This window comes from Ammospiza caudacuta, chromosome 26 (assembly GCF_027887145.1).
Source record: "Ammospiza caudacuta isolate bAmmCau1 chromosome 26, bAmmCau1.pri, whole genome shotgun sequence".
NCBI classification, from domain to species: domain Eukaryota; kingdom Metazoa; phylum Chordata; class Aves; order Passeriformes; family Passerellidae; genus Ammospiza; species Ammospiza caudacuta.
Genome location: NC_080618.1, coordinates 3887418 through 3905453, shown reverse-complemented (window position 1 = coordinate 3905453; position 18036 = coordinate 3887418). Strand labels below are relative to the sequence as shown.

At 49.2% G+C, this 18036-nt stretch overlaps 1 protein-coding gene across 1 annotated transcript; it reads left to right on the top strand.

Moving 5' to 3' along the window:
• The first annotated feature begins 1925 nt into the window (after nt 1-1925).
• Nucleotides 1926-17793, top strand: R3HCC1 (R3H domain and coiled-coil containing 1). Its single transcript, XM_058820243.1, has 8 exons — nt 1926-1977; nt 3049-3166; nt 4417-4554; nt 5678-6905; nt 7620-7792; nt 8779-8849; nt 10967-11062; nt 16563-17793. The coding sequence occupies exons 2-8, from the start codon at nt 3072-3074 to the stop codon at nt 16709-16711; spliced, it is 1950 nt and encodes a 649-aa protein (XP_058676226.1). The 5' UTR covers nt 1926-1977; nt 3049-3071; the 3' UTR covers nt 16712-17793.
• The last annotated feature ends 243 nt before the right edge of the window (nt 17794-18036 follow it).

Genomic DNA, 18036 nt, shown 5'->3' with positions numbered 1-18036 from the left:
GTTTTGGAAGAGTTTCTTGATACGTGTGGCAAAATTCTGGTGCTTAATCCAGGATGGTTTGTAAAGGGGTTGGGGGAAAGCAGGCAGCTCAGTGTGTCTGTGATGAACTGCAAAGGAAAGACAACAAAGAGGGTGAAGTGACCCATTGTGTGTCCTATTATTACCTGTATTTAACTATTTCATTAAATTAATGTGTTTAATTATTGTTAATTTTCCTGCAGCAGCTCTGACCCAGCACCAGGAGGGACAGGTGGTGACAGAGCCAGCCCCAAACCTGCCAGGCTCGGGAAGGAATCCCAGTGTGTTACAGACATTCCTGTGGGCAGACTGGGAAACGGGAAGGCTCCAAACTGGTGGGACTGGCACAGACCCCCTTGTTTACCTGGCTGCAGAATGTGGCTCCTTTTCCCCTTTTTCCCTTTTTCCCTGCACAGGTTTCCTCTGTAATCACACCAGGAAGCGTCTTCCTCCTTCTCCTCCTCCTCTTTTCCCTTCTCCTATCCCAAATTCCACACTGGGGTGGGTGAAATTATTCCAGGCTGGAGCTGATCCCAGAGCAGGGACTGGGGCAGGATTTGTGCCTGACTCTGCTCTGTAATCCCAAAAAATCCACAGGTCACTCCTGGAGCTCTGGATGTGCCATGGGTGACCTGGGGACAGGTTCTGGGTTTTTGGGTGAGGAGCAGAGGGGCCTGAGAAAAGTGATATTTGCAAAAGAGGGAAAGGAGGAAAAGCATCAACTCCACGTGGAAATCAGCAGACAGAGGGAAAAAATTGGAGGTTCCTCCTAATCCAAACCAGTCCAAACCAGCCACATTTGAATGTGCTGGGCTGGGAGAGTGTGGGAATTAACCCTGAGTAGGTGATGGGGAATTGTGCTGCTTTCCCAGCTGGAATTGCAGCGAGACAGGGAATGACTGCTGACTTTCAAGTGATTTTTCAGCCAGAAAAAAATCGGGAATTTTAGGAAGAACGGCTTTAACAGAGAAAGGGAGAAGTGAGCACAGGGGAGGATAAGGGGATGTGGCTGCTGGGGGTTGATGTCTTGCCTGGCTTTATTTCCAGACTGGAACCTGCTCCTCTTGCCCGGGAAAGGGCCGGGAGATGTTCCAGGAAAACCGAGGCCGGGATTGTTTCCTGGGAGAGCCGAGGCCGGGGTTGTTTCCCGGTAAAGCAGCTCCGGACAGGCTGAAATCAGCCCCGGCCGTCCCGACCTCAGCAGCTCCGATTCTGGAGCGCCCGGAGCCGAACGGGGACAGGGGATGAACCCGGCCCGGGAGGGTTTGGGGACAGCGGGGCCAGGAGCGCTGCCGGGGATGGGGCCGGGACGGGGAGGAAGAACGGGGGATGAGGAGAAAGAAGAACCGGGAGCAAGAGGGAAGAAGAACCGGGAGCAAGAGGGAAGAAGAACCGGGAGCGAGAGGGAGAGAATCGGGATGAGGGGGAAGAGCCGGGACAGGCCGAGAGGAGCCCAGACCGAGCGGGACCAGCACGGACGGGGACGGAAAAGTTCGGATCAGTCGGGAGGAGCTGGGACGGGTCGGAACGATCCAGGACGGAGCGGGAGGAGCCGGAACCGGGCGAGACGAGCCGGGATGGAGCCGGGATGGAGCCGGGATGGAGCCGGGGCAGAGCGGGAGGAGCCAGAGCCGGGCGGGAGGAGCCGGGGCTGGGCGGGAGGAGCCGGGACAGAGCAGGAGGAGCCGGGACAGAGCGGGAGGAGCCGGGACAGAGCGGGAGGAGCCGGGATGGAGCGGGAGGAGCCGGGATGGAGCGGGAGGAGCCAGAGCCGGGCGGGAGGAGCCAGAGCCGGGCGGGAGGAGCCAGAGCCGGGAGGGAGGAGCCGGAGCCGGGAGGGAGGAGCCGGAGCCGGGAGGGAGGAGCCGGAGCCGGGCGGGAGGAGCCGGGGCTGGGCGGGAGGAGCCAGAGCCGGGCGCAGGCGCCGCTCCGGCATCCGCTGCTCGGCCGGGCCTGGCGGTGAGGGCGCGGGGGGACCCGGCCGGGGCGGCCGCAGCCGGGAGGGACACCGGGGCTGCGGAACGGGGGCGCGGCGGGGCCGGGAGCGGGGATGGGGGCGATGGGGGGGTTGGGGTGAGGGTGATGATGGTGGTGGTGGTGGTGGTGGTGGTGGTGGTGGGGACGGGAGGCAGCACGTGGCGCTGGGACATGGGGGGGCAGGCGGATGCAGAGAGCGGGATGGGGGTGTCCGGGATAGGGGAATAACGGAGGGCAGAGAGGCTGGGGGTGCACAGGGGTGGGGGAAATTGGGATGGCCGGGGCTGGGGGATTTTGGAGTGCCCGGGGCTGGGGGATTTTGGGATGCCCTGGGATTTTGGGGATAGCGGGGTGCAGACTGAGCCAGCACAGGGGCGGGTGAGATTTGGGCACCCATGGGCGGGGGTTGGCGGCTGTCCCTTCCTCCATGTGCTCGTGTCCCTGTCCCTCCACGTGCGTCCCTCCCTCCAGGTGTGTCCCTCTTCCTCAGGTGTGCCCCAGTCCCTCCAGGTGTGTTCCTGTCCCTCCATGTGCCCCCGTCCTTCCAGATGTGCCCTTGTCCCTCCACGTGTGTCCCTGTCCCTCCATGTGTCCCTGTCCCCCGGCAGGCTGTCCCTGTCCCTCCCTCCGTGTGCCCCTGGCCCTCCACGTGTGTCCCTGTCCCGCCCCATATGCCCCCGTCCCATGTGCCCACATCTGGCGGATGTGTCTCTGTCCCTCCATGTGCCTCCCTGTCCCTCCGGGTGTCCCTGTCCTTCAGGTGTGTCTCTATCCCCCATGTGTCCCTGTCCCTCCATGTGTCCATGTCCCTCTAGCTGTTCCCCTCTCCCTCAGGCGTGTCCCTCCATGTGTGCCCCTGTCCCTCCAGATGTGTCCCTGTCCCTCCCTCCATGTGTGCCCCTGTCCCTCCATGTGTGCCCCTGTCCCTCCATGTGTGCCCCTGTCCCTCCCTCCATGTGTCCCTGTCCCCGGCAGGCTCTCCCTGTCCCTCCATGTGCCCCTGTCCCTCAGGTGTGTCCCTGTCCCTCCATGTGTGTCCCTGTCCCCCGGCAGGCTGTCCCCTGGCTCTGTGCCCCATGGATGGCGTTTTCCTGTCGCCCAGCGAGGATGAGTTCGTGGGCAGGATCGTGGAGGAGCTGGAGCACTTCATGGAGCAGGGCCAGCACCACCGGTGGGTCCCTGACTGTCCCCGGGCCATGGCAGCACCAGGGACACCTGGGCTTGTGCTTGGCATCGATTTTCTGGGGTGAAAGCAGCAGCATTTGGGGTCTGGCTGTGGGATCCCCTCCCCTGGTCACACCTTCAGGCAGGGCTTTGTGGCCTTTGGTGGCTTTCTGCTCGTCCTGGGTTCACCTGGAGCTGTTCCCAACCCAGTGACCTTTGGAGCCCTTGGGGTGGCCAAGCCCAGGGTGCTGGACAGGAGCTGAGCTGAGCTCCCTGCCAGCTTCTCCTGACCTTAAATATTTGTTTCAGTCCTTCTTTAAAATAAAATGTTTGGCAAAGAAATTCCCTGTGCCATTGTCAAAGAGTCGGGGACAAACCAGGTGGCAGCAGTGACATTGAACGTGGAGTTTGTTTATCCATTCTTGCTTTATTCCTGGCTTCCAGGTGGGAAATGGGTTTGTAGAGGAATTTTAAAGTTTGGTAGAAGGTTAATATATTTATAAATTTGTAATTTATAAAGTTTGATAGAAGGTTTATATATTTATAGTATGTGTTTGTGAATATAGAATTATATATAGTATATAACTATATATATATAGTTATATACTATATAAAGGTTTATATATTATATATTTGTATATAAAGAATGTATATATATTTGTATATATATAGTATATGTATATACTATATATACTAGATGTAGTATATATATAGTATACATACTAAATATATACTATATATATACTAAATATATACTGTATATATATAGTATATATACTAAATATATAATATATATATACTAAATATATACTATATATATAGTATATATTTGTATATAAGGGAGGTTTATATAGTATATATTTGTATGTAATTTTTGGGATAAATACTGATTTAGAAATGTTACAGAATAAGATATTGTGGAGAGAGAAATGAAATAAGGCTCAGCCTGGGAGGGAGGGGATCTGTAGCAGCTTTCTGCTGGTGCTTCCCAGCTTTTCCCATATGGATACAGCAGGAAGGAGAGTCCAGGCCAAGGCCTTGGGCCAGGCATTCCCCACACTCCATTTAATGTGTAAAATGTGTCTGGCTGCAAATCTGACGAGTCATTTGTGCCTTTAATACCCCCAAGTCCTGCTTGCCTTTTTTCTGATTTAAACCCCGTGCTGGGGATGCCTCAGGGATGAGGTTATTGAATGTTTCCACCATCCCCATCCCTCCCTGCACGTTCCTGTTGCCCTGAGCCCTCTCTCCTTGCAGGGTGCTGCTGTTCCCACCCCTGTCCAGCCGCCTCAGGTACCTGATCCACAGGACCGTGGAGAACATGGAGTTGCTGAGCAGCTTCTCGGTGGGAGAGGGCTGGAGGAGGAGGACAGTAATTTGTCACTCTGCTGTCAGGTGAGCTGTGATCCCCTGGGTCAGGGCTGGCAGCCATCAAAACCCTGGAATTGTTTGGGAGGGACCCGAAACTCATCCCAGTGCCACCCTTGTCACCTTCTGGGGACACCCCCACTGTCCCAGGTGCTCCAGGCTCCAATGTCCAACCTGGCCTTGGGCATTCCAGGGATCCAGGGGCAGCCACAGCTGCTCTGGGAATTCCATCCCACCCTCACAGGGAACAATTCCTGCCCAACATCCCATCCATCCCTGCCCTCTGGCAGTGGGAGCCATTCCCTGTGTCCTGTCCCTCCATCCTTGTCCCCAGTCCCTCTCCAGCTCTGCTGAAGCCCCTTCATGCTCTGGAAGGGGCTCTGAGCTCTCCCTGGAGTCCCTGGAGCATTCCCAGCTCTCCCAGCCTGGCTCCAAAGGGTTTCCAGCCTGATCCATCAGGCACAAAGTCACTTTGTCCCATTCAGGTTCTCCATTACCTCTGGCACCTCCCAGACCCCAAGGCACAGCAGGATTTTCCCTTTGGGAATTTGATGCTTCTCCTCCTTTTCCCCTGGGCTTGCCCTGCTCCCCTCTCACCATCCTCTCCTTCCCAGTCCCTCTCCAGCTCTCCTGGAGCCCCTTCAGGCCCTGAAAGTGGCTCTGAGCTCTCCCTGGAGCATTCCCAGGTCTCCAGCCCTTGGATCAGGCACAAAGTCACCGTGTCCCATTCAGGTTCTCCATTACCAATGGCACCCCCCAGACCCCAAGGCACAGCAGGATATTCCCTTTGGGAATTTTTCCTTTCGGAAATTCCCTTTTTGATGCTTTTCCCCTGGGTTTCCCCTGCTCCCCTCTCACCATCCCTTGTCCCCAGTCCCTCTCCAGCTCTCCTGGAGCTCCTTCAGGCCCTGAAGGGGGCTCTGAGCTCTCCCTGGAGCCCCTGGAGTGTTCCCAGCTCTCTCAGCCTGGCTCCAGCCCTTGGATCAGGCACAAAATCGCTTTGTCCCATTCAGGTTCTCCATTACCAATGGCATCTCCCGGACCCCAAGAACAGTGGGATTTTTGGGAATTTTTCCTCTTGGGAATTTCCTTTTTGGTGCTTTTCCCCTGCGTTTCCCCTGCTCCCCTCTCACCATGCCCTCCTTCGCAGGCTTCCCAGCGAGCCCTCCAGTGACCACAAGGCGGGTCCCAGCGCTGCCCGTGTGCAGCGCCCGGCGCAGCCCTGGGGCCGGGGGGCGCGGGGGGCCCGGGGGCTGCGCCACGCCGGGGACACGCACGGGGACAGCGCCCGCGCCACCGTGGGCTCGGGCAGGATCTCCAGACCGCCCCGGAGGAAAGCAGAGCGAGCCCCGTTCGTGCCCCGAGGGGGCCGGAGAAAGGCGAATTGGAGGGAGCGCGACAGCCCCGGGGATGAGGCGGCTGCAGGAGGGGAAAACGGCGCCAGGAATCCCAGCCGGGAGCAGCAGGAGCTGGGCGGGGCTGGGGGCAGCCCTGGGAAGGAAGAGCGAGTCCCTGGAAGAGGCAGCGCTGAGCATCCCCTGCGTGCTGAGAAGGTGCCATCCTTGGGAAATGGCGGCGATTCCTGCGAGCGGGAAGGTTGGGGTGAGGACTGTTCCCATTCCCCAAATTCTGCACACCACAAACACCCACCTGAGGCAGGGGAGGAGGAACCAAGCCATGGCAGCACCACCATTCCAGAGCACAGCAAACACCCACCTGAGGCAGAGGAGGAACCAAGCCATGGCAGCACCACCATTCCAGAGCACAGCAAACACCCACCTGAGGGAGGAGAGGAAGAACCAAGCCATGGCAGCACCATCATTCCAGAACACAACAAACACCCACCTGAGGGAGGAGAGGAAGAACCAAGCCATGGCAGCACCACCATTCCAGAAGGCAGCGACTTCCAGGCCCAGCTGCAGGAGGAGAAGCAATCCAGCCGGGATTCCAGAGGGTTGGAGTGTGGGAGGAGCTGTGTCCCTTTGGAGAACCACGGTGGCAGCAGGACAGCCCCAGGTGTGACAGCCCCAGGTGTGACAGCCCCAGGTGTGACAGCCCCAGGTGTGACAGACACTGTGGCAGATCAGCATTCCCGGGATTCCCAGCGAGTCCCGGCTGTTCCCAGCCCCAGCGCTGGGCAGGTGGAGCAGGAGCCCCTGCAGAAGGTTCTGGAAGGTCCAGCCGAGGCTGTGGCTGCCCCTGAGCTGCTCCATGAGGGAGATCCAGGGCGGATCCAGGGGAAGGAGGAAGAGGAGGACAAGGAAGGCTCCGGTGTGGCCGAGGCAATGAGGAGGGGCCTGGATTTGGCTGCAGGGGACAGAGAGGGGACGAGGCAGAGCGACCTCGAGGACGACTGCACGGCAGAGCTCCTGGCTGAGGTGATTTGGGGCAAAACCTGGGGAAAAAGGGCAAGGAGGCACCCCTGGAGGGGATCCCATGTCCAGATGGGGCTGGAGTGGCTGAGGTGAGGATTGGGCTCTGAGGGGGTGAGGAATGGGCTTTTTGGGTGTTTTTTTTGTTTGTTTGTTTTGTTTTTTTTTTTTTTTTTGTTTGGTTTGGTTTTTTTTGCTTTTTGTTTTTGCCTTTGCTTTTTGTTTTTGTTATGGTTTTTCCTTTTTGTTTTTGAGTGACAAAACTAGCTTTTGTCTCCTCAAAAAGGAAAGAAGCCCAGAACTTCCTCCTCTCAATTAGGTGAAAAAGGCATTTCATAGACCTGGGGGACTTCACCTCAAACTTAAGGATAGCCAATTGGACAAAGCCAATAAGTCCCACCTGAGCAATTCACTAGAAAAAGAAGAGAACAAAGCAACTAATCGCTTTTGTGAGGGTGTTTAACCAGGAGAAAGAACCTCTTGCACCTAAATCAGTTTTTCTTTGTAAAGAGTTTTGTTATTTTGCCTTTATTAAAATCTTTTTGTTCCCAGCACTGCCGCAGAAGCCATCCTGCTGATTTTACGCCAAGGTGGCTGAGCTATCTCAAATATGAAATAAACCTCCGAGAGCTTGTGAGACCTCACTCAAAGCAGCTCAAGGGGGTGAAACTCGAGCCTGGCTCATTGTTTTGTATTTAATCCTTGTTTGGGTCTCCCCAGATCGTTGGGAACCTGTCAGTGAAGGACATCAGCATCGAGAGGATCTCTGTGGATTACTCTGGCTATGGGGAGGCGCAGGTCAGCGAGGGGGACCTGGCCCACGTCACCGAGATCTACGACTTCCCCTCGTCCCTGAAAACCGAGGATCTGCTGGGAATGTTCTCGGATTTCCAGTGAGCGACAGCCCAAGGGCCCCAGCAGGGCAGGGAGCTGGGGTTGGCACCAAAATTCTGAGTTTTGGTTTCACCTTCCCCTCATTGTGTGAGGAACTTTCCCTGCAGTTTAGGCCTGGTTTAAAGCACAGCTTTGCTCCACATTTCTGGCTCCCAAATTCTGGATTTTACTTTTATTTCCCCTCTTCGTGGGCCTTAAAGGGGCTTTTCCAGTAGCTTAGGCCTGGTTTAAAGCCCAGCTTTACTCCATGGCTCTGGCACCCAAATTCTGAATTTTTGTTTCACCTTCCCCTCTTTGTGGGCCTCAAAGGAACTTTCCCTGCAGTTTAGGCCTGGTTTAAAGCACAGCTTTGTTCCACATTTCTGGCTCCCAAATTCTGGATTTTACTTTTATTTCCCCTCTTTGTGGGCCTCAAAGGGGCTTTTCCAGTAGCTTAGGCCTGGTTTAAAGCCCAGCTTTACTCCATGGCTCTGGCACCCAAATTCTGGATTTTAGTTTCACCTTCCCCTCTTTTTGTGTCTCAAAGGAACTTTTCCTGCAGTTTAGGCCTGGTTTAAAGCCCAGCTTTACCCCACTTTTCAAATTCTGGATTTCAGTTTCACCTTCCCCTCATTCTGTGCCTCAAAGGGGCTTTTCTTGCAGTTTAGGCCTGGTTTAAAGCCCAGCTTTACTCTGTGGCTCTGGCACCCAAATTCTGAATTTTAGTTTCACCTTCCCCTCTTTGTGTTCCTCAAGGGCTTTTGCTGCATTTTAGGCCTCGTTTAAAGCCCAGCTCTACTCCCAAATTCTGAATTTTAGCTTCATCTTCCCCTCTTTGTGTGCCTCAAAGGAGCTTTGCCCTTTCCCCCATTGAAAATGGGAATAATGCTTTGGGAAACTCCTTAAATCACTGAGAACCCTCGTGGGGCTGCTGGGTTTTGTTGGGGCTTTGTTTTTCTTGACATTAAAAAAAGAAATTATTTTCTTTTCTTTCTCTTCTTTTCAGTGAAAGTGGCTTCAAAATCCAGTGGGTGGATGACACCCATGCCCTGGGAATCTTCTCCAGCCCCTCCACAGGTACAGGGGAGATTGAGGCACCAGAGCTCCCAGCCCCTTCCCAGTGCAGTGGGATTGATTTTATTTTATTTTATTTTATTTTATTTTATTTTATTTTATTTTATTTTATTTTATTTTATTTTATTTTATTTTATTTTATTTTTATTTTATTATTTATTTATTTTTAATTTAAATGTAATTAAAATTTATTTTTTAAGTTTAATTTAATTTTATTTAAATTTTATTTAAGTTTATTTTTTAATTTAAATTTAATTTTATTTTTATTTTATTCTAGTTTATATTTTCTTTTGTTCTGTTTTTATTTTTATTTTATTTTTACTTTTATTTTAGTATTTTATTTTATTTTTTATTAAATTTTAATTTTATTTTTATTTTATTCTAGTTTATATTTTCTTTTATTCTGTTTTTATTTTTATTTTATTTTTTTCTTCCATCCTAAAGTTTTTTCCACATTAAACTTTTCTCCATCCTAAACTTTCTCTTCATACTGAACTGTTTTTCCACACTAAACTTTTTCTACATTAAGCATTTTCCACCCTAAACTTTTCTTTCCATGCTAAACTTTTTCTTCCACACTAAACTCTTTTTTCCACACTAAACTTTTCCCTCCATACTGAATTTTTCTTCCATACTAAACTTTTTCCTCCACACTAAACTTTTCCTTCCACGTTAAACTTTCTTTTCCTCCATCCTAAACTTTTTCCTCCATACTAAACTTTTTCTTCCATCCTAAAGTTTTTTCCACATTAAACTTTTCTCCATCCTAAACTTTCTCTTCCATACTGAACTGTTTTTCCATACTAAACTTTTTCCTCCACACTAAACTTTTCCTTCCACATTAAACTTTTTCCTCCATCCTAAACTTTTTCTTCCATCCCAAACTTCTTCTTCCATCCTACACTTTTTCCCCCGCCACTAAACTTTTCTTTCCATCCTAAACTTTTTCTTCTGTCCTACGTTTTTCCTCCATACTAAACTTTTCCCTCCATACTGAATTTTTTCTCCTTCCCAAACTTTTTCTTCCACACTAAACTTTTTTCCATACTGAACTTTTTCCTCCATCCTAAACTTTTCTTCCACACTACACTTTTTCTTGCCTACTAAATTTCTTTTTCATACTGAACTTTTTCTTCCACGCTGAACTTTTTCTTCCACACTAAACTTCTTCCTCCATACTAAACATTTTCTCCCGTCCTAAAGTTTTTTCCCCCATGTTAAACTTTTTCCCCCATGTTAAACTTTTTCTTCCATACTAAACTTTTTCCTCCATACTGAATTTTTCTTCCACACTAAACTTTTTCCTCCAAACTAAACTTTTCCTTCCACATTAAACTTTTTCCTCCATCCTAAACTTTTTCTTCCATCCCAAACTTCTTCTTCCATCCTACACTTTTTCCCCCCCCACTAAACTTTTCTTTCCATCCTAAACTTTTTCTTCTGTCCTACGTTTTTCCTCCATACTAAACTTTTCCCTCCATACTGAATTTTTTTCTCCTTACTAAACTTTTTCTTCCACACTAAACTTTTTCCATACTAAACTTTTTCCTCCATCCTAAACTTTTCCTTCCACACTACACTTTTTCTTGCCTACTAAATTTCTTTTTCATACTGAACTTTTTCTTCCACACTAAACTTCTTCCTCCATACTAAACATTTTCTCCCGTCCTAAAGTTTTTTCCCCAATGTTAAACTTCTTTTTCCATACTAAACTTCTTTTCCATACTACACTTCTTTTCCATACTAAACTTCTTTTTCCATGCTAAACTTCTTTTTCCATACTAAACTTCTTTTTCCATGCTAAACTTTTTTCCATACTAAACTTTTTTCATGCTAAACTTTTTTCCATACTAAACTTCTTTTTCCATACTAAACTTCTTTTTCCATGCTAAAACCCCCAAGTTTCTCACCCTGTGCTGAACTCCACCACAATCCATTTCACACACTCATAATTCCCATTCATCCCAAAGCCTGGGCAGCTTTCTCCACGGACAAAGGTTAAAAGCAGAGTTCCCCTGGGGGTCAGGACATGTCAGGACAGGCAGAGGAGTCTCCCCTGGGTTCCAGCCCAGCCTGATGTGAATTTTGGGGTTAATTCCAGCCCTTTTGTGTCCCTGCAGCCTCGCAGGCCCTGGGCCGCCGCTACCCCTGCCTGAAGATCCGGCCCCTGCTCCACGCCAGCAAACAGGCCAAGGTCAAGGCCCTGCAGAGACCGAGTGAGGCACAGCTCCCTGAGCCCCCCTGGAATTCCCTAAGCCCACCCCAGTGTTCCTGGAATCCCCTGAGCCCACCCCTGGAATCCCCTGAACCCACCCCTGGAATTCCCTGAACCCACCCCAGTGTTCCTGGAATCCCCTGAGCCCACCCCTGGAATCCCCTGAACCCACCCCTGGAATCCCCTGAACCCACCCCAGTGTTCCTGGAATCCCCTGAACCCACCCCTGGAATCCCCTGAACCCACCCCAGTGTTCCTGGAATTCCCTGAACCCACCCCTGGAATCCCCTGAACCCACCCCAGTGTTCCTGGAATTCCCTGAGCCCACCCCTGGAATTCCCTGAAAACACCCCTGGAATTCCCTGAACCCACCCCAGTGTTCCTGGAATCCCCTGAACCCACCCCTGGAATCCCCTGAACCCACCCCAGTGTTCCTGGAATTCCCTGAACCCACCCCTGGAATTCCCTGAAAACACCCCAGTGTTCCTGGAATCCCCTGAACCCACCCCTGGAATCTCCTGAACCCACCCCAATGTTTCTGGAATTCCCTAAGCCCACCCCAGTGTTCCTGGAATCCCCTGAACCCACCCCTGGAATCCCCTGAACCCACCCCTGAAATTCCCTGAACCCACCCCAATATTCTGGAATCCCCTGAACCCACCCCTGGAATCCCCTGAGCCCACCCCAGTGTTCCTGGAATTCCCTGAACCCACCCCTGGAATTCCCTGAACCCACCCCAATGTTCCTGGAATTCCCTGAGCCCACCCAAATTCCCCTGGAATTCCCTGAGCCCCCCCCCCCCAGTGCTCCTGGAATTCCCTGAACCCACTCCCCCTTCTCCTGGAATTCCCTGAACTCACCCCAATTCTCCTGAATTTCCCCAAACCCACCCCACTTCTCTTGGAATATCCCTAAATCCACCCCATTTCTCTTTGATTTCCCTAAATCCACCCCACTTCTGAATTTCCCTAAACCCATCCCCTTTCTCCTGCATTTCCCTAAATCCACCCCCTTTCAAAATTTCCCTAAATGCTCCCCCCTTCTCCTGTATTTCCCTAAATCCACCCCAACTCCCCTGGAATTCCCTGAACCCACCCTGCTTCTGGATTTCCCTAACCCCATCCCCTTCTCCTGGAATTCCCTAAATCCACCCCACTTCTCCTGAATGTCCCCTAAATCCACTCCACACTTCTGGATTCTCTAAACCCACCCCACTTCTCCTGGAATTCCCTAAATTCACCCCACTTCTCCTAAATTTCCCTAAACCCACCCCAATTCTCCTGCATCCCGTTTCCCTAAATCCACCACACTTCTCCTAAATTTCCCTAAATTCACCCCATTTCCTGGATTTCCCTAAACCCACCCCACTTCTGCATTTCCCAAATCCACTCCCCTTCTCCTGGAATTCCCTAAATCCACCCCACTTCTCCACCTACCCCTCTTCTGGATTTCCCCAAATTCACCCCAATTCTGGATTTCCCTAAATCCACCCCAGTTCCCCTGGAATTCCCTGAACCCACCCCAATTCTCCTGAATTTCCCCAAATCCACCCTCCTGCTCCTGGAATTCACTAAATCCACCCCATTTCTCTTTGATTTCCCTAAATCCACCCCACACTTCTGGATTTCCTAAATCCACCCCACTTCTCCTGCATTTCCCTAAATCCACCCCAATTCCCCTGGAATTCCCTGAACCCACCCCAATTCTCCTGAATTTTCCCAAATCCACCCTCCTGCTCCTGGAATTCCCTAAACCCACCCCAATTCTCCTGAATTTTCCCAAATCCACCCCACTTCTTCTGGAATTCCCTAAACCCACCCCAATTCCCCTGGTACTCTCTAAATCCACCCCAATTCTCCTAAATTTCCCTAAATCCACCCCCTTCTCCTGGAATTCCCTAAATCCACCCCACTTCTCTTGGAATATCCCTAAATCCACCCCATTTCTCTTTGATTTCCCTAAATCCACCCCAATTCCCCTGGATTTCCCTCAAGCCACCCCACACTTCTGGATTTCCTAAATCCACCCCACTTCTCCTGTAATTCCCTGAACCCACCCCACCTCTCCTGGATTCCTCTAAACCACAGATTTCTCCTAAATTTCCCTAAATCCATCTCCTCCTTCCCTGGATTTCTCTAAATCCACCTCCCTTCTCCTGGAATTCCCTCAATCCACCCCATTTCTCTTGGATTTCCCTAAACCCACTTCTGGAATTCCCTAAATCCACCCCAATTCCCTTGGAATTCCCTAAACACACCCCACTGGTCCTGGAATTCCATAAAATCCCACCCCAGTCCCCCTGGATTTCCCTAAACCCACCTCACCTCTCCTGGATTCCTCTAAACCCATTTTTCTCCTAAATTTCCCTAAATCCATCCCCTTCCCTCCTGGATTTCCCCAAATCCACCCCACTGCTCCTGGATTTCCCTAAATCCACCCCAATTCTCCTGGAATTCCCTAAATCCACCCCATTTCTCCTGCATTTCCATGAAGCCACCCCAGTTCTTCTGGATTTCCTTAAATCCATCCCCTTCCCTCCTGAATTTCCTCAAATCCACCCCACTTCTCCTGCATTTCTCTAAATCCACCCCAATTCCCCTGAATTTCCCTAAATCCACCCCAATTCCCCTGAATTTCCCTAAATCCACCCCAATTCCCCTGAATTTCCCTAAATCCACCCCAATTCCCCCTGAATTTCCCTAAATCCACCCCAATTCCCCTGAATTTCCCTGAAGCCACCCCAGTTCTTCTGGATTTCCTTAAATCCACCCCACTTCTCCTGAATTTCCCTAAATCCACCCCAATTCCCCTGAATTTCCCCAAATCCACCCCAATTCCCCTGAATTTCCCTAAACCCACCCCAATTCCCCTGAATTTCCCTAAACCCACCCCAATTCCCCTGAATTTCCCTAAATTCCCCCCAATTCCCCTGAATTTCCCTAAACCCACCCCAATTCCCCCGAATTTTCCTAAATCCACCCCAATTCCCCTGAATTTCCCTAAATCCACCCCAATTCCCCCTGAATTTCCCTAAATCCACCCCAATTCCCCTGAATTTCCCTAAATCCACCCCAATTCCCCTGAATTTCCCTAAATCCACCCCACTTCTCCTGAATTTCCCTAAATCCACCCCACTTCTCCTGAATTTCCCCAAATCCACCCCAATTCTCCTGAATTTCCCTAAATCCACCCCAATTCCCCTGAATTTCCCTAAATCCACCCCAATTCTCCTGGAATTCCCTAAATCCACCCCATTTCTCCTGCATTTCCCTGAAGCCACCCCAGTTCTTCTGGATTTCCTTAAATCCATCCCCTTCCCTCCTGAATTTCCTCAAATCCACCCCACTTCTCCTGCATTTCTCTAAATCCACCCCAATTCCCCTGAATTTCCCTAAATCCACCCCAATTCCCCTGAATTTCCCTAAATCCACCCCAATTCCCCTGAATTTCCCCAAATCCACCCCACTTTTCCTGCATTTCTCTAAATCCACCCCAATTCCTCTGAATTTCCCCAAATCCACCCCAATTCCCCCGAATTTCCAAAATCCACCCCAATTCCCCCTGAATTTCCCTAAACCCACCCCAATTCCCCCGAATTTTCCTAAATCCACCCCAATTCCCCTGAATTTCCCTAAATCCACCCCAATTCCCCTGAATTTCCCTAAATCCACCCCAATTCCCCCGAATTTCCAAAATCCACCCCAATTCCCCCTGAATTTCCCTAAACCCACCCCAATTCCCCTGCATTTCCCCAAATCCACCCCAATTCCCCCTGAATTTCCCTAAATCCACCCCAATTCCCCTGAATTTCCCTAAATCCACCCCAATTCTCCTGAATTTCCCCAAATCCACCCCACTTTTCCTGCATTTCTCTAAATCCACCCCAATTCCCCTGAATTTCCCTAAATCCACCCCAATTCTCCTGCATTTCCCACTCCTCACTGGTCCACATGACAAATTCACATTCAGGACCAATTATTTTTCTTTCTGATTGTTTTTTTTTTTTTAATGGATTTTTTTGGCCCTGTGGTGTGGAATTTTGCTGGAATTCAGATTTAATTTAATTTTTTTATTTCGGTGTAATTTGCTGCGATTTTGGGCAGCTGGGAGGGGAAGGGTTGAGCTGGAATTGGGATTTTTTTGGCATCAAATTCCCCAGGAATTTTCCCCTCTCCCCCTGGCAATCCAAAGCAGACAAACCCAATCTTGTGGTTGGCATAATTTTATTGAGGAAGGAGAAATGGTGAAGCTGAGCCGTGAACATTGATTGATTACCATTGATTGATTGATTAATTATTGATTGGTTGATTGATTGATTGATTGATTTCATTGCCTTCCAATCACATTGATCAGGTCCAGTTGCCACAGGAAAGCAAAGCCATGAAGCTCAGCAGCAGCAGAGACTCTGAACCAACAATTCCTGGCTTTTTCCAGCTCACAATAAATTCAATTTTAATGCTTTAAAGGGACACTGTCACAGGGACAAATTGCTGAGGTCCAGCACTGCTGGATTTAAAGGAAAGATCAAAAAAATTTGGTTTATTTGCATCTCCCCTTCATCTGTTTTTTCATTTATTCACTCTTCTGAATCAGGTAAAATGAAAATATAATTATTTTAAATTTATTGTTAATTAACTAATTACTAAATGTAATAATCAAACATAAATTCTGTTGGTATCCAGTTTCAATTGATTATTTTCCAAACACAAATTTGGATTTTAATTAGCTGACAGTGTCTCTTTTAAAAATTATTTTTAATTATTTTTTTTCCCTTAATGAATGAAACTTCAGGAAAAACAACCAGAGCCCCCCTTGCTGTGTAGATAACAACTTCAGATTGATAAAGGATTAATTAATTAATCCTCAAATTTAAATTATGGTGGACTTGGTGATATTTTGGTGGATTTCCTTGCAGATGGAATTGGAACAATCCAAAAAATGGAGGGCACTGAGCAAGGGCCTTCCCAAATTATCTGAAATATTTAGGTATCATTTTAAATGCAGATTTTTAAAATTTTGCAAGGATTTTGGCAGCTGATTTTTGAGGATTTTCAGTTGGACAAATGGATAAATGGCCTGGGTTTTTCCCGGCGTGGAAAGGGATGGGATGTTGGGAATTTTGCCAGGAATAATTCCTGGGAAGAGGATGGGGAACAACTTTCCACACAGCAGAAGAGCCCTGAACCTTTTTGGTGACCAAACAACCCCAGTGGGAATCACAGAATCACAGAATTCCTAGGTTGGAAGAGACCTTTAAGATCATCGAGTCCAACCCAATTCTATGCCCTGAAAAATTAAATTCTCTAATTCTATAAACCTGAAAAAACCCAATTTATTCACCGAGACAGGAGAGTTTTCGGTCGATGAAGATGAACAAAACAGCAGGGGGGGAAAAAAAAAAAAGCTGATTTTTTTGGGGGGGGATTTAAGCACAAACTTCTCCCCGATCGTTCCCCAGGTGGGTAAAATTTATTTTTATTTTTTATTTTTTTTTCCCCTAGAGCTGCTTCAGCTGGGGAAGGAGAGGCCCCAGACGGACACGGCCGTGGCCAGGAGGCTCCTGTCCCACGCCCTGGGCTGGAGGCAGCGGCAGCAGGAGCCCGCGGGGAACGAGGATTTCCAGCCAGAACCCCTGGATCAGGAGGAATAAACCCCCCAAAAAAAAACCCAAATCAACCCCAAGGCCGTAAAGATGAGCATGGCTGTGCTGTTAAATGCATGCAGAGCAGGGGGGCGTTTCTTTAGTGGGGTTTTTTTTTTTTTTTGGAGCCCTGGGAAGTGCTGGAATTCTGTGCTGGGGGTTTAAGAAGCGTCTGGGGAAGCTGCAGGAGCGAGGTGGTTTCTTTATTCCTCATCCCTGCTCTGTTTTCCAACAAAAAATAGGCGTTAAGAGTCAGAAAATTGGGATTTTTTTGGGGGGGCCAAAGTTCAACTCCAAGCAAAGGCAGGAGTTGAAAAATCTGTTCCAAGTTTGTTGTGATGTTGCTGTTGGGATATCCCAGAACACTGACAGGCAGTGAATCCAAGTTTTAGGGGATTTTTTTTTTTTTTTTCCCCTTATTTACAGAGTTTCAAGAGGCTGAAACTTCCCTGTTGGTGAGGAAAGTTGGGATCTGCTCATCAGGGCAAAAAAACCTCCAGGATTTGCCTGTGCTGGGTTTAAAATGAGCTTCCACCCCCATCCCAGGCTCTGCTCCTGCTCCAGGCTGGAATTCTGGGGAAAAACTGGAATTTTCCCATTGCCAGGAGGTTAAAACCTGCTGGAGCACTGGAGAAATGACAAATACTCAAAATATTCCTGCATTTTTAAGCCTCACAACGTCCCTGTGAGGTTTTGGGGGAAGTTTGGAATTCCCTGTGGAATCAGCCGGAATTTATATAGGAGAGGGGAGAAAACCCCCAAAATTCCATGAATTGTGAGGAGAAAATACACCAAGGAAATACGCCAAGGGCTTCTGAAGTGATGTTTTCTTTTTCCAGGGAAAAGGGGGTTTTTTTTGGAGCTCTGTAGCAAAGTGTGTCCTCAGACAGACAGAGGAGAGGCAGAAATTCCCTCTGCAAGGTGAAAAAAAAGATGGAATATCCAGTGAGGAGGTGATTCCTGGATGGACACAGCACCTGTGGGATGGGAATTTGGGAATTCCCAGCCCAGGGGCCTCACTCATCCCTGGGAATCTGCTGAGCGCTTCAGGGAGCTTTGATTCCCTGGGAGATTCCATATGAAATTGAAATTCCATGTGGAATTCCATGTGGGATTCTCTGTGAAATTGAAATTCCCTGCGAAATTCCGTATGAAATTGAAATTCCATCTGAAACTCCCTGTGACATTGAAGTTCCCAGTGAGATTCCTTATGAAATTGAAATTCCCTGTGAAATTCCACATGAAATTCCACATGAAATTCCATGTGAAATTGAAATTCCCTGTGAAATTCCATGGGAAATTGAAATCCCATATGAAATTGAAATTCCCTGTGA

Coding starts and splice junctions, on each gene's coding strand:
- R3HCC1 (XM_058820243.1), top strand. CDS start 3,072: ATGGATGGCGTTTTCCTGTCGCCCAGCGAGGATGAGTTCGTGGGCAGG. Junction 7,793..8,778: donor GGAATGTTCTCGGATTTCCA/GTGAGCGACAGC, acceptor TCTTCTTTTCAG/TGAAAGTGGCTTCAAAATCC. Junction 8,850..10,966: donor CTTCTCCAGCCCCTCCACAG/GTACAGGGGAGA, acceptor GTGTCCCTGCAG/CCTCGCAGGCCCTGGGCCGC.